We start from the raw sequence: 15,914 nt of genomic DNA, 5'->3' as shown, positions 1-15,914 counted from the left end.
CCTCCCCGCGAGACGCCCTGCAGACAAAGCTGTAATGTACGAACACAAGCCCACCTCCTCTGTGTAATGCCACCAGGACTGCATTTTTAGATGCGTTTGTTTTGTGTTTAAATAAATACTCAAGGCTATTTGTGTACGGAAATGTCGCACAGTTCAGGTTTAAGTATAATTTAATCTCTTGAAAAATTACACATATATGTTTTTTTAATTATTTAAATAATTTTTCAGTGCCAGCTTCCAGTAGAAGATATTTTTGCAAAAAGAGAAAAAGATTTGCCTCACAACTTGGTATAAATATTTCCTTCCTCTAGAGATCAGTTGGTTGTGTATGACTCCGCTGATAAAAATGCCTCAAGATCAGAGATGCTTAGTGCAAAACAAAAATAACATTGTTGTATGATTTCATCACATGCTTAGCATATTGTTGAAAATATGTAAAATATCAGTTTTCATCAGCGATTTACTTTGAGGTCTTTCCAACGATTTCATCACTGACTGTCAATATATTTACTCAGTGACTGTTTTCCATTATGAGTTAGAAAAGAAAACTTTTGGCATAAATACAACACATCCAAGCAAAATATTTGATGTTCTTCACTTCCTTATATTCTCCACGACTAAACAAAGACAGGCACAGAAATGTTGGCAGATGTTCAATATAAATGCTTTACTCTGATTCAGTACTTGCGGTAAATAAAGTAATTTGCAGACAAGATGCAAAAAAATAATAATCTCAATTTCAAGTAGGAAGTAAACTGCTCACCAAGGCTCCATCTACTGGCTTTTTTATAATTTATTTTGTCTAATGTGCTGCCTGATGATGCCATATCTGTCCCACCCCAAAATTCCATCTTCCACATTGGTCTACTTGTGTATTTGTGGTGTTTGTTTTGTAATAGTACTATTATGGGCTTTAGCTGTAATGGGGCATCTGAAATATAGCTCAAGGCAAGTAGAGACTAAAAGTCAGGTCCCCCTTTAATAACTCGACTGTCCACTTGTTCAAGAACAGTCGAGAGTAACTTAGATACTTCTATGTGGTGCGACTGTAAAATAAAGCATATTTTTATCTGCATTTATTTTTGTTGAAGTTTAAACCAGTAGCTGGTTTGATTCTGTTATATCCAGCATCCACACAACTCTCCCTTTAATTGCTTTTCAGCGTTAAATCATGGTCAATTTAATTTAAAAAAACTATTCTTCCATGGCAAAGGGTGAGTAGTGTGATGTGAATTAATTAAAATTATAAAACGACAGGTATAAGTATTCACCCCCTTTAAAGTGAATCACCTAATTCAACAAGGGTGCAACCAATTGGTGCTAGATGTCACATATTTAGTAAAATGGAAATCATCTGAGTGCACTGAATGTGTCTCATGTGATTCTAGCATAAAGACACATGTATCTGGAAAGTGCAGTAACTGGTTAATCAGTATTCCTGGCTAGAAAAGGTTATTAAAGCATAAGTCAGGGGATGGATAGAGGAAAAAGTCACTGAATATCCCCTGGAGTACAGTTACATCCATCATTAAGAAATGGCAGGAATATCTGACATGCTTAAATCTGCCAAGAGCAAACCATCTTTATAAAACTGAGTGACTGTTCAAGAGAGAAACTAGTGATGGAAGCCACCAAGACACCTATGACTCCTGTGAAGGCGTTACAAGCTTTTTTTGTTAGTCAACACTTAATGGGAGAGTGTCAAAGAATAAAACTCATATAAAAAAGGGATGTGAGAGACACTGAAGTGAACTGGTGAACTGGTCTGATTAAACGCATCACAAACACACCATCCTCACCATGAAGCATGGTGGTGGAAGCATCATGCTGTGTGGATGCTTCTAGCTAATGGTAACATTAGGTCAATAAGCTGAACAGTGTGCAAACACCAAGCACTGTGTTATTCTTATGGGGATACTGCTATCAAAAAAATAATAATTTACTGGATCTTCAGTTCTGCAGATGCTGGGAGTTCATGACATTCACGAAAATTGTTGTAGCCAATTTCAAAAACATTTGGTGTTTCTCAGAACACCTATTGTTTTGCTAATGGCTTGTTTCATTTTAAAGTGCAGAGCGGCAGTGCTAGAAAGTAAACAGCTGAACTAACAGAAGAAATTGAAGAAAATAAACAATTGGATTACCTGGGGGCAATCTGGGGGCAGTGTTATCTAAGGCTGGAGTTGGAAGACTGTAAATTTGTGGTGATATGTAGCACTTCATGTGTGTAGCAGGTCAAATTATCACTGCCTTGTAAAGCAAGGAGGCAATCTAGTTGTGGGGGCAGAAGTAAACGTCTTCATATTCAAGCAAATTTACTCGATACCTCCAAGTAACACACCAACTAAACACAATAAGTGATTTTTCGCCCTATGGGACCTTTAAGTGCACCCTGAGTGAGCTGAAGCCCCGCCTACGCTCCCGGAACAGGAAGTAGCTGCATGTTGCTGCTGCTGACGTTGGTGCTGTCCAAAGTAACGATGGCGTCCACGGATCAGTCCCTCCTGGATCTCACAGACAAGGAAACCCGGGAGAAACTGTCGTTATGGGATCGCCGCACCGATGCCACGGCTCCTCTCACGGAGAAACAAATGGACTCCGTCCTGGAGATCCGAGCTGCGGCTGAAACGGTCTCTGTGCCCTCAGAGGTGAGCTGGATCTCCGGTGTCAGCTAGCTAGCTAGCACGGTTGCTAACTTACTTTTAAAGCACGAGTAAGGTTCAGTAAACGTACAAACTACCTGTGTGAACTTAATTTACCTTGCCGCTATGTTGAAATTATGTTTTGATGAACTTATCACGGAATGCCACCTAACAGGCTGTCTAGCGGGCTTGTTTTTGTGCTGCGCTACGTCAAGCTATCCAGCTAGTTAGCTTCAGATGAATTCTTTGGTAGCCTGATGAGAAATAAGGAGCTGTGTTTTGTTATTTTTCAGTTGCCTATAGAGGACTTGTGCAGCCTGTCTTCGCGGTCATTGCAGTCCTCGTTCACAACAACTGTTCCTGCATCAACAGAGGACGTTTTGCTCAAAGGTTTCCAGATGCTTGATATGGAAAATGACAGGATAGAAACTGCACAACAGGTGACTGTCTTTGTTGACATTGTACAGCTTTGTAACCAGTAAGGCTCACCACACCACAGGATGTTCATGTAGACTGCATCAGTAATTGTTTTTATTCCCATCATCAGAGTCTGCAAAATGTGCACCAAGCTGCTGGTTTACTTTAAACATGCCCCTTTAAATATGTCTGTTGCTGCACATCCTAATTGATCACTGATTTCGTTCTTCAAACCATTTTTAAATGCATGTGTGTGCCTTTTTGTGTCCGTACTCTGAGAAAAAAGAGTTGGAGTCATATTCCTTACATGCATAAACATATTTGGCCAGTAAAGCTCATTCTTTCTGATGCATGGTTGTAATATTATTGCTAATTTGTGTTGCAGTTTTTTGCCTGGTTTGCCAAGTTACAGGCAAACATGGACCAAGATGAGAGCGCAAAATACAGGTACTTAAATCTTAACAGTACTCTATCTGTTTTGTTATGATGTGTGTATTGATTTGGGACTTGGTTGGAGGAGGACAGGCTTAGAATAAAGTTTTGGAAGTGTTGAATTAGAAACAAAACAGATAGACATCAAAAGCAAACTCACTGAGCTTTCATGTAAAAATGCTTGTTTGTCACACACTCCATAATCAGATTTTAGACCTCTGATTCGCTGCCTAATTTCGTATTTGTTCCACAACTTAAATAAATACGAATTACTTGAATTTCCGTCGGGATTACTAAAGCATCTACCTATCTATCTATCTATGAATGACTGTACAGTCTGGACAGAAACCAGACTAAAACATGTAAAGCCAAAACTTATAGTGAGTGAACGCTTTTCATGACAGAAAACTTTGTTTGCATTGAATGTGGACACAATTGTCTCATTGTCTTCATTGAGCTGACTGTATAGAAAAGCAACCAGAAAGTATAGGGTTAAAATGTCCTCCTGTGCTGCTTTTTATTGGCTAAGCTTTCACTCTACCCTCTTAAACACATACCCGAACAGGGATGCAAATGTTCTGCCATGCACAGCTGATATGAAATATCTGCAGTGCTGGTGATTCCATAGTGCATGGTGAAGTGCAGCATGCTAAAAACACAGAGCAGCACATCAACAGCTTCCCGTTCAATGTGGAAGCACAAATGAATGCTTTACTTTGTTGTGAAATTGTAATACAAATCAGTAGGTTTTGTTTGGTGGAAACAAAAGATGATCTGTCTTCTTTCCTTTTAGGAAAACTAGATTTGATCTAAACTGCTATCAGGAACAATGTGATGCCATTCTGAAAGATGTCACTGCAGCACTTGAGCATTTGGACTCCCTTCAGAAACAGTACCTGTTTGTGTCCAACAAGACCGGCGCCCTGCATGAGGCCTGCGAACAGCTCCTTAAAGAACAGGTAAGACACATGCGCTCCTGTCCTCTCTGAAATCTATCGTTATTGAAATGATTAGCATGTTTTTGATCATTGCAGAATGTGTAAATTGTAATATAATTGAATGCCTTTCTTCCTCATACTCTAAAAGACAGTACATTCAGTATTTTTGAGCATCAGTGTTCCCCCTAAAACCAGAAACCGAATTAGTTGATACATCTGTAAGGTCAAAACTGGGTTAAAATTGTCTAAAAACAATCGCGGTAACAGCAGAAGGAGCCGGAAAGACTGTGTGGTATCAAGTTCAGAGCACTGTGTAACAGATAAAAGCTTGTCTGAATATTAAGTTGCTCCCAAGCATTCTTTAGTCTGCTCTTCTTTCTTTCTGTGGCCTATTAAATATCTTATTATTACTGCAAGCTTTTCTCATTATTTGTTTTCTAACTCTTACAGTGAGCTGATCATGCATGCAAACAGATGTGGATTTGACTATTTGAGAGACCCGGACTGAACTAAAATTCAGCTGTTGTACTATTTTAACTGTGTTGTGTTGTTTTGTCTCTTCACAGTCAGAGCTTGTTGACCTGGCAGAGAGCATACAGCAGAAACTGTCTTATTTTAACGAGCTGGAAAACATAAACACGGTAGGTTGTTTTTTTTGTTGTTGTTGTCTACACCCGAAACATTTCATAACTAAAAGTATCCGGTGTAAATAATGTCATTTAATTGGTTAATTAGATCTAATTTTAATTATTATTACGATTAGCACCATGTCTCCGATTAAAAGCATTATTCTAAAGCCAGCTTTACATCATAGTTAAAATATATGGTACCAAAACAAATGTTTTCTTCATAAAACCTACAGATTTATTTCACTCTGGCCTGATTTAAAAGCAAAAGCAACACATTTGTTGCAATGTTGACTTGGAAAAAAAAGTATTTGATTAAAAGGATGTAGAACTAAACTTTCTCTTCTTCTTTGCAGAAATTAAACTCGCCAACCTTGTCTGTAAATAGTGAAGGTTTCATCCCGATGCTCTCGAAATTGGATGACTGCATTGAATATGTTTCCTCACATGTAAGTAGCTCTCTGCATATTTAAAAGCAAAAGTGTCTGAACGCTCTCCATGGAATTAATGCGTCTTTGTGCCCACTCTGCTAGCATTTTGTGATTTTTTTCCTTTTGTTAAACTTTGTACTGCTGATAGAAAATTCAAGCCACAATGATGACTTGTATTGACTTAAGAGAGCTTTGGCTTGTTTCAGCGTTTTCCATTATTGTGGCTCTAAGTGTCACGCTAACCTTGCAGTCCTCGCCTCTGTTGTAGAGTTTTAAGGGAAATGAGGAGTTGCACAAAACTGTGAATGGCATCTAGTGCTGCAGTTTAGCTTAAGCATCCTGCAGCTTACCAAACAAAGACGATTTTTACATGAATCATTTAAAACATTGGACTTCAATCTGACCTACATTTAACACAGAAACCAGCTGCTACAAACGGACCAGCATTCGGGGGATACTTGCCGGCTGACCTAATGGTCAACATAGTTATCCGAGAATGTCAGTTTGTGACGTGTGTGACGTTAGCTTTCATTGTGGGAAAGGAGGCAGAAAGACAACAGGACATCCTCAGAAACGGCATACCTCAGTGTTGTTCCTGCCCTCACTGCTCTGCTGCCAGCTGAGGAAGAAAACTGTTGCTACAAAGTGTGGGGTGTGTTGATGCCAGAAAATCTCCATTTGCCCATAAATGAGCGTAACCTCACACGTGAAATTGCAACTAATGAACATGCAGCTTTGAGAAACATTGCCGTCCTGGAGATAATGTTTCATCTCCCCCAAATCATCTGGGGGAAAAAAAGCAGATGAGGGACTGGACTGAATACTCAGTTAGAAAAATCTGCAGCCAATTTCTGTGTTTATTTTCATTGAAACTCTAAAGCAAATGTGTAAAATTATTTGTGTAAATATCAGCTTGCTTTGGAAAATTGGAGCTTGACCTTGCTAATTGCCCCCCTGCTAAATGTTACTTTACTTACTTTAGCATGATTTTTAAAGCCACCATAATAACAAAACGGCCTCATTAATGTGAAATACGACAAGTTGAAACAAACCAGAATCCCTTTTATGAACTGTGCTACTCCTGTAGTATAACCTATGCATCGGTGTATTGTGTCTAACACTTGCTTATCTCTTGATTACAGCCCAATTTCAAGGACTATCCGGTTTATTTGGCCAAGTTTAAACAGTGTCTCTCAAAAGCTATGCACTTCATGAAGATCCACATTGTAAACACTATGCAGAATCTCACAAGCCAGTTAACAAAAAGGGTAAGAAAACATTTCATTTCCTCCTCTTGCAAAATTAACTGTGTGAAGAGACATACTGTAAGCCTCTAGTCCAACATCAATACTTGACTTCATTTCTTTTTGTTCTCACAGGATCCATTGGGTCTGGCAAATGCAGACAATGCCTTCACACTTTACTATGTTAAGTTTAGAGCAGCTGCACCTAAAGTTAGAGTGAGTTTGTTTTTCACTACCTGCTCAATCTATGCATGGCAGTATTTTTGCACAGATAACCCTCTTTAATAAAATCACGCCGTTATTTCCTTTTTCTCCTCATCAGTCACTGATTGAGCAGATAGAACAGCGAGCAGAGAAGATTCCAGAGTGAGTATTAGCATTTCTCCAGAACAAAGCCACCTTATTAGCCTTGCTGTTTTGCTTTTTTCCCCCCACAGTTCTTGCGCTAAATTAACTCATCTTTCTTTATATTGAGCAGATACCATCAGCTCCTTGATGAAATCCATCAGTGCTATCTTGACCAGAGGGAGCAGCTCCTGAGTCCCTGCATTACATCCACCATTACTGACTTGACCAACCAAAACTGCAAAGACCACTGCGCTCTGGTAAGGCATGGCTAGTTCAAAGGCGGAATTGCCCTTTCGATATAGTAAGGTGACATTTGAGCTTGCATAGAATGGACAGCACGAGCCCTCAGGGATATTTTCTGCAGTGTTTGGAAGAGACACAAAGCCGTGCACATGATAAATGAGCATGACCTGAGATTGTGCACAGCAGGCGTCTAGAGGTTTCTCCCATTTTGTTCACAAGTGAATTGCTGTGGAGGGACTGGGTGTTGTTTGTATACCCTCAGTCATACCTCATTTATACAGCTGTGGATTGTAGAGCCATTTCTTTTGTCTTTTGGGCACAGTTTTTAATGATAAAATCTGTTTGTTCTAATGTGTTTTTGGCACCCATGTGGACTGTGTCTTTTGATGCTGTCGCGGCATTTTAAACACTTTGATAATTAGCTTAATGCTGTAATTAAAGGTCAGAATTTTGTGCAATGAAACATCCTAACAGCCACACCACCTGTCCGGAGCTCGCTTTTAATGACTCTTGAAAGGTTATGCATCCAGTTAATGATTGCTGTAATACAGTAGGTGCCTGCATCAATTTTGTGGGAGAGTTTGTTTGTCTGAGATGGAGCCAAAGTATTTGCAGGCGCTGCAGCATGTGATCATTATGTGTATTTGCACAGGTTCGCAGTGGCTGTGCCTTTATGGTCCATGTGTGTCAGGATGAGCACCAGCTGTACAATGAGTTCTTCTCCAAACCTACACCTAAACTAGAGTGAGTAGCACCCACCTCACCGGTAATATAATCACTAAACACACAGAAGAGAACCGCCACCTATCAGCACATGTACAGGCACTGCATGTTTGCTTAAGGCGTCTCATTTTCAAATCTATAACAGCCATTTCAAGTTGTTATGTTTAGTGTTTGAAAAAGCAATTCACACTGCACATTTCTCTATCTTCACCTTGAAGAAACCTTGATGCTTGAACTGGAAGTACAATTTTAGACTTTTCTCAGTGGTACAAAGCAATGAAATAGTTTTTGATCTCTGACAGTGAGCTGCTAGAGAAGTTATGTTTGTCGCTGTATGATGTCCTCCGGCCTCTGATAATCCACATCATCCATCTGGAAACCCTGTCTGAGCTCTGCAGCATCCTCAAGAATGAGATGCTTGAAGACCACGTTCATAACAATGGTAGGTCAGAGATGTAACTCTCTTCAAAGCTTCTTAAAGGTTAGAATTGAGTTACTGGAATGCAGCTGTACCAGTGTTGTTGGAGAGCGATGCAGTACTGCGTATTCCTTTGGACACCATTTTCATCTTTGTACTTCTGTTGTGCTGAAAAAAAATCTTTCAAGTTGCACTATTTGAACTTCATGACTGAAAGATCATGAGCGATTGTGATAATGGCATATGTGCAGTAGTGTTAAAGGGACATGTATAGGGTAAATATGTGTAATGTAGACAGAGATATGTGCAATAGTGATTAAGAGAAATATGCAATGTTATCATGTGCATTAGTGACTATGGGAAATGTGCAATACAATTATATGTAGGGGGATATACATATGTTGTGGAATCTTATGCAATGTGCAATAATGATAGAGGGATATGTGCAATAGCAACAAAGAGATATTTGCAATATAATCATGTGTAAATGTTAATTACTGCTTGGTAGCTGCCTTGGTCCCCCAGCTGTTGTCTGTTATGTGTGCTACATGTTATCGCTTGTTGCTTGTTTCTTGTTTCTTGTTTCTTTTTTGCATGCCTTTGTGCATTTATGGTATTATGTTATTTGTTATGTCTTTATTTTTCATCTGCCAATGGGACACGAGATGGAAATTAGCCGTACAGCTACAATCTCTCGCATTTACGTGGAAATGTACATTAATACGAACAGTCCCGTTTCAAAATAAAATGAACGTAATTAACATAGTTTCAAGACTGAGCCAAAAATAACTGAAAATAAAATATTCCAAAAGCATATCTGTTGCTTTAGAGGCTACTTTTGTCAGTGGAAAATACTGTATGTCATGTAGCCATCCATGTTTTTCATGAATAACCGTTTTTCACGAATCCTGCCTTTTTGCCAGTTAAAACAGAACATTTGGACTGGTTCCGTCAAAAGCTACTTTGTGTCTGGGCCTTCCAGTTCAAAGAAAATATTGTCCTAGTCCTTCAATTTAGCCAAAACTACTAATTAGGTATGTTTATCTGAGCTTGCAGTGCACTTTTACATGGTTGGTTTCTGAGAAGACGGCCTCCAGCGACAGTGTCCGCTTTTGGATAAACCAAGAGAGAATCATATATGTTCTTTGGACGCTTGGGGATACTTTCATGTTACAATTTTGTTTTTGTTTTTTAAATCATCTGATCTCACATCATGAGCTCATCACATCACATGCATACAAGCTTAAACTGTAACCCGACCTTCATGTGCTTTTCATGTAGCTGCTCAGCTGGGGGCCTTTGATGCAGTCGTGAAGCAGATGCTGGAAGATGTTCAGGAGAGGCTGGTCTACAGGACTCACATTTACATCCAGACCGACATTACAGGCTACAACCCGGCTCCGGGGGATCTGGCCTACCCTGAGAAACTGGAGATGATGGAGGTAAGGACTCTATGCTGGAAGGTATCAGGCCATGTCTTTATGAAATCATTGTAAAGTATTGATGTGTCCTCTAAAAATAAACTCAAATAAATGCATAACTGTTGCAACCTAGATGTAACTAGGGAGGCAAATAGTTTATTTGTATGATCTATGAAAATAATATATATACTTTTTTCGTAATTGTTGAGTATAAAATATCAAATATAAATGCCCGTCTCGACCGCAATGTTTGCTAACTGTCTGCATTACCTTGAAAACACTTGATGTCTTGTTCAGTGCCAATTTAAGATTCAGAAGGTATTTGGTCTTGAGAATGTCTGCACATGTGGTTAAATGTGCCTCTGAGTCTAGGCCCCGGTTTTTAAGCTCTTAAAATGCTCTGCTTGCATGTAATTTTCTTAAAATCGCCCTGATTGTGCTTCCTTTGGTATTTCAAGAACATTTTTGGAATGTTTTTAGCAATTTTAACTCCCATTTTATGTTAAGCCATCCAAGACCTGTAGACTTCTTTTCTGTTGCCGAGGAAAATATTGACTTTCCAATCTCTTAACATTTTGAATCACAGCAACTCCATAAAATGTTGCAATGCATCAAACTGTATTATGCAAATTTCAGGCTGTGGAGGGTTTTTGTTCTTGTCAGTATCAGCACATCTTGGTAAATATGCTTCTGAGTCCTACCTTATTTTCTACACTTTCTTGTTAATATTAAATCTCCTTGATGTTCTTAATATTTCTTTGATGTTTGCTTGACTTTCCGTCGACATACAAACTTGTTTTGCAAGTAATTTAATGTTAATTAACCTTCAAAACCTGTAGGCCTGTTTTGAAGGTACAAATTTAATAAAACATGCCTTTCCAGAATCTTAACATTTTCCATCTACCAACTCTTGCTTTTTACTTTTCCTGTCGTAAATAGAGAATTGCACAGAGCTTGAAGGAAGAGCAAATGAAGCAGATGTCACAAGAGTCCATATTTTCTGACGTACAGCTTGAGGATCCTGATGGTAGAAGAAACAGTAACGCTGGTCCGTGTTTCCAGATTGTAAGACTTGCTTTTTTAACAACGTTTAGTCTTTTCGTCTTTTGCCTGATGGCTTTCTCCTCCTGCGTTCAATAAATACAGGCAGTGTTGAAGCATCTCGTCTGCAGACAACTGTCTCTCCTGCTGATTTGCACGGCATGTGGTACCCTACTGTCAGACGAACGCTGGTTTGTCTGTCCAAGCTCTACCGATGTATAGATGTGAGTCTAACTTACAGAGCAGGAGGACATATTGTATATAGTTTTACCGCTTTTGCATTTTTCTCGTTTGTTTGTTTTCTTACACCAACTCTTGGTCTTTTTCCAGAGAGCAGTCTTCCAGGGTTTATCTCAAGAAGCCTTATCTGCCTGCATCCAGTCCCTGCTTAAAGCTTCTGATATCATCCTTAAAAACAAGGTTGGCACACATGGTTAAGCACACAGTGTGGTTTTGCATTGCGACTGAACTTTTAAAATTTTTATTATTATCAAAATAGCTTTTTATACAGTAAACAAGGCCAGTTCCCTCTTACAGAAAACATTCTTTCAGGCTGCAGGATCCTTAAGTAAAGCAGATGGGATGTCACTTAAAGTTTATTTGAAAAGATGCTTTATTATGCTCTACATAGTGTTCAATAGACCATGCGTTATTTATGAGCTTCTCACACCTTCAAATTTGCTGTCAGTATCTGCGCTAACTGGCCTGTTTTAACCCAACACTTCAAATTAAAGCAGCGGCATCAATCTCAGAGGATGTATTGCCACCTTTTGTTGATGTCTTTTTCCAGTGTTTTAGTTGCTTGCTGAGCAATAAATGACACGAGCTGCCTTATTTCTCACAGTAACGCGTCCCTTCCCAGCTATGGTTAATCAACGGTTATTAATTAGACATATTCCCTTATCGTCACTGTGCTTGGGCTTTTTGTGTTCTCTGTAGTTTGGATCGTCAGCAGATGCCCTTTTGTGTTGGCAGCCTGCAGTGTGGATTTAACAGTGCGCTTTCACTTCCTGTAGACACAAATAGATGGGCAACTTTTCCTGATCAAGCACCTGCTGATAATGCGTGAACAGATTGCCCCATTTCACACCGATTTTGCCATCAAGGAAATCTCACTGGACCTGAAAAAAACGCGAGGTAAGATAATTAAAGGTAGAGGGAACATTGGCGTTCAGCTCCATAAAGCCAGTCATTACATTTTCATGCTCATTAAACAACTTGTGCCTATCACATGCACCGGTGGCAACAATTAATGTGGAAATTGTAATCCAACACCATAATGTACATTAACCGATGGCTCACAGGGCAGATTCGCTCTCTATCACCCTCATCTCAGTCAAGGACATATTAAATTTGTAGCACTAGAGGGCACTCTAATTCTACAGGAGCCCAGATTAAATCTCTGCTTTGTTTTAAGATGCTGCCTTCAAAATCCTGAACCCTAAGGCTGTTCCCAAATTCTTCCGACTTAACAGTCACAACGCCATACTTGAATTCCTGTTGGAGGTAGTGTTGTTTTTTTTTTCTTCTTCACCATTTTTTTTTTGCTAAACATGCCATACACTTTAAGTACTTTGATAGCACCCTGCCTAAGGGAAACGCCACTTGATAGTGCTAAAGCCTTTTTCTCCGTGGCCCCCAGGGAACACCAGAGATAAAGGAGCACTACATTGACTCTAAGAAGGATGTGGACCGGCACCTGAAGTTCAGCTGTGAGCAGTTTATCCAGCAGCAGACTCAGATCTTTGTGGGGAACCTTGAGGAGTTTCTCACCAAGGTAACTGTTAGAGCGAAGGCAGACTTGGCCTCAGGCGGCGACAGCTCATCCTGACCTTCATTTTTGCAGCTTTTACCTTTTAAAAAAACCTTTCTGGAAAAAAAAAGAAATCATTTGCTTATTCACTGATCACTGAAGGTCTCGGTACTTAACTGACAAGATAAAATGTCTGTTTTTCAAGGAGGATATCTAATTCAGACGCTAGGCATTGGTGTGTGTATATATGCGTGTGCTTTCATTATTTGTTTTTGTGTTACACTCAGTTCCTACTATTATTCATGTAAATACTACTCTAATTCAAGTCGGAATTGAATTAGCTGAACTGGCAGCACCGCTTCTTGCGCTTGTTTGCGTGGTTTACCGTAACTAACACAAATTAAGTCTTTTCAAACTGCTGTGCTTTTGGCTGTGTCTGCACTCAGGTTTCAGCTCTTAAAACTATGGCTATTCAAGGTGGTCCCACGTACAGTCTGTCTCAGCAACCTTGGGCACAGCCAGGTAAGATTTGTCTCAGGAAACGCCACGCGCATCATACCGTAATTCATCAAAACCCATATAGAAAATGCTAGAGGGCATGTCAATGTTTTTTTTGTTGTTTTTTTTTTTCTCCTCACTACATTTTTTTCCCTCTTTTCAGCGAAGATCAACGATATAGTGATGGCTACCTACCGGGTGATGAAGAGCAAGCTGCCAAGCACTTTACAGAGCATGTCCTTGTACTTAGCCAATAGAGACACAGAGTTCATCCTTTTCAAGCCTGTCCGGGTGGGTGGCGGAAAAGCTAGGATATAGCTTGTGCTGCTTGAGTCAGTTCCTTTTTGAATCATTGTTAAAGCTCAAGAAATCCAGGAAACCTTTCACATAGTATTTATAAAGCAGGAATGCCATGTCAGTCCACTTCTAGGTCCAATCGGTATTTTTTTTTAAATAATAAGAAATCAAAGCTTATTCACTTGTATCTCTGAAGAGCTGAGCTCGAGCATGTTTATTTCTCTTTCCTTATAGATCTCCTCAAAGGTCTTTTGTACTGAAGTGTTTGCTGATGTTATCGTATAAACAAACCTCTCAAAGCGTCGGATCCCTTTCATTACATACATTTATTCATCTGTGAAGGTTAGATGCTGCCCTAGAAGACATGTTAGTGATTTTTTTGGAGAGATGTAGAAAATAATTCTTTGTTTGAAATCCTCTCTTGGGGCGACTCTTGCTTAAATTTTGCTTGGCGATTGTGCCTTTAGCTATAAATTGCCAGTGTGATTGAACTCTAATAGAGAAATCTCAGTGCTGCCTGTGTACTGTTCATCAAGGTGCCAGGTGAGGCTGAATGAGAGAAATAAAATTCTGTGGTTGACATGGAAACAAGATAGCGAGGGGACATAGGCCAGATGGAAATGTAGTATTAATTTCCTTCCAGCGCTCAGTAATACGATGGCTTTTTTCCACAGAATAACATCCAGCAGGTATTCCAAAGACTGCACGCCTTGCTTCAGGAGGAATACAGTGGAGAAGACCTTCAAATCGTTGCATGTCCATCTATGGAGCAGGTACAGTACTGTGGGATTAGCACGGCCTGAAGGCACCTGGCATAGTTGTAATAATACAGCTCGCAGCATCCAAAACTGCTGAGAGGAACTTCAGCCCAGAAACATTAAATAACACACTGTATATCAGCTGAGGCACGGTGAGCGCTTATCATTTTTCACGGCTCTCTTTCAGATTAACCTACTGCTGTCTGTGAATAAGTAATGTGCGGCGTAGCGATACTGGTGGACACCCCCTGGATAGCAATGGGATGTTGCAACTCCAGCCATGACCAGGAGCTGTGAGGAAAAGGAGGCGAGATGACCAGAAACCTGCACCTGAGCTGCATGCCGGACCAGGAGTGCTGATGTGAAGGCAAAAAAAAAAAAAAAGCGTAACAATTCTGCACAAGGCCAAAGATTTTTTAACTGAGGCTCAAGTAGCTGCAAGTGTGAAGAGGTTCAGGTGTTTATCTTTAGGTCTATAACAAACTGGGAAGTGGAGAGTAAGTTTTGGGGTTCTGAGTTGATCCTTTTGTTTGACTTAAACTAAAGGCGGTGTTTTGGTTATGGTTGCTTTCATGTAGGGAAATTCCATCTTGAATAAGGTGGATTTGTGATCACAGCTGCGTCTCTTAACAAATTGCTTACATAAAAAGACCGCACACTAAGTGGGTGTGGGGTGTTGAGAGAAGGGCACTTTAGGTGCACAGATAGAGCCACTAAACAGTTGCTCATCAGCCAGGTAGCTAATGGCCAGTATGGGGGCACGCTTGGAGATGCCCAGATAGTCTTGATGGCTTTGGAAGGATGACAAAACAAATGCTGCATAATATTTTATTCCTCTATTTTAAAATGTAACTGGCTTTGTACCACATTCAGTAGAAACAGACTGTGCTACAGGTGTTTCAGGTCCAACAGGTTTTCCCCTCTAATCATAGCAAAATCCACACAGCTGTTTTCTTAAATGTTTATCCAGATCTTTCTTGCGAATGTTTTTGTTGTAAATGTGTAAAAAAACAAAAAACAAAAAAGAAATGAAATATTATGTTTTATACTTTTTTCTTTTATATAACTAGGTTGAATTTAAAATGTATAGACTGTTGACTTTGGCAGTTTTGCTCTGTATGTGATTCAAGGGTGTGTTTCCTGGTGGTCTTCACAGAGTAACAGAAGTAACAGGGCACTATCATTGTGACATTTGCTTTGGTGTGTCCCATGTAAAATGATGTGTACAGTAGTGCTATTTATGGACATTCTGATTAAAACTGATTAATAATGCTTCTGGGGTTATGTCTAAAAATGGACTTTGTCATTAAATTCAAATTCAGGGAACGCTACAGTTCTTTCTAGTCGCTTCACACAAATGAGAAACTGCCATTCAAGGACATCATCGGCTTTAGGGGGTCTTCTTGGCAGACCGTTGCTGTTTCACTGGCAGCTGCCGTCTTTCCATCTGTGAGATGAGGCTTTGCTGGGGCTTGACCTTCCGTCGACTGACAGTCTTTTGATAGGTGATGAGGGACTGGATGTTCTGGAGCAGGACATTGATCTCTGCACTCTTCTGCTGCAAATACCTCTGAAGCATGTCAGGCCCTGGCAGAATTAGACCTTTGCCTTGATTCAGCTGCGACAGCAAGGAAATATAAAGAAAGGCAATGATTTGGTCCAAAATTGGATTCTACTCTTCACA

General features: G+C 39.8%; 1 protein-coding gene across 1 annotated transcript; it reads left to right on the top strand.

The window, feature by feature from the left end:
• The first annotated feature begins 2,439 nt into the window (after positions 1 to 2,439).
• cog3 (component of oligomeric golgi complex 3) lies at positions 2,440 to 15,502 on the top strand. The gene is made up of 23 exons (XM_022190805.2): positions 2,440 to 2,648; positions 2,936 to 3,082; positions 3,445 to 3,506; positions 4,285 to 4,450; positions 4,996 to 5,070; positions 5,412 to 5,504; positions 6,629 to 6,754; positions 6,866 to 6,946; positions 7,053 to 7,096; positions 7,209 to 7,335; positions 7,974 to 8,065; positions 8,347 to 8,486; positions 9,744 to 9,904; positions 10,823 to 10,931; positions 11,030 to 11,148; positions 11,255 to 11,344; positions 11,941 to 12,061; positions 12,342 to 12,430; positions 12,567 to 12,701; positions 13,124 to 13,199; positions 13,339 to 13,466; positions 14,147 to 14,245; positions 14,418 to 15,502. Exons 1-23 carry the CDS (start codon positions 2,442 to 2,444, stop codon positions 14,445 to 14,447), a joined length of 2,517 nt encoding a protein of 838 aa, XP_022046497.2. The 5' UTR covers positions 2,440 to 2,441; the 3' UTR covers positions 14,448 to 15,502.
• The last annotated feature ends 412 nt before the right edge of the window (positions 15,503 to 15,914 follow it).

This window comes from Acanthochromis polyacanthus, chromosome 14 (genome assembly GCF_021347895.1).
Source record: "Acanthochromis polyacanthus isolate Apoly-LR-REF ecotype Palm Island chromosome 14, KAUST_Apoly_ChrSc, whole genome shotgun sequence".
In the NCBI taxonomy this organism is placed as follows: Eukaryota; Metazoa; Chordata; class Actinopteri; family Pomacentridae; genus Acanthochromis; species Acanthochromis polyacanthus.
This window is presented reverse-complemented; position numbering and strand designations above follow the sequence as displayed.

Bases quoted from the DNA above. Each gene is read 5' to 3' on its own strand.
- cog3 (XM_022190805.2), top strand. From the start codon at position 2,442: ATGTTGCTGCTGCTGACGTTGGTGCTGTCCAAAGTAACGATGGCGTCC. The intron at 5,071-5,411 runs GTAGGTTGTTTT...TCTTCTTTGCAG, and splicing joins AGCTGGAAAACATAAACACG to AAATTAAACTCGCCAACCTT. The intron at 14,246-14,417 runs GTACAGTACTGT...GCTCTCTTTCAG, and splicing joins CATGTCCATCTATGGAGCAG to ATTAACCTACTGCTGTCTGT.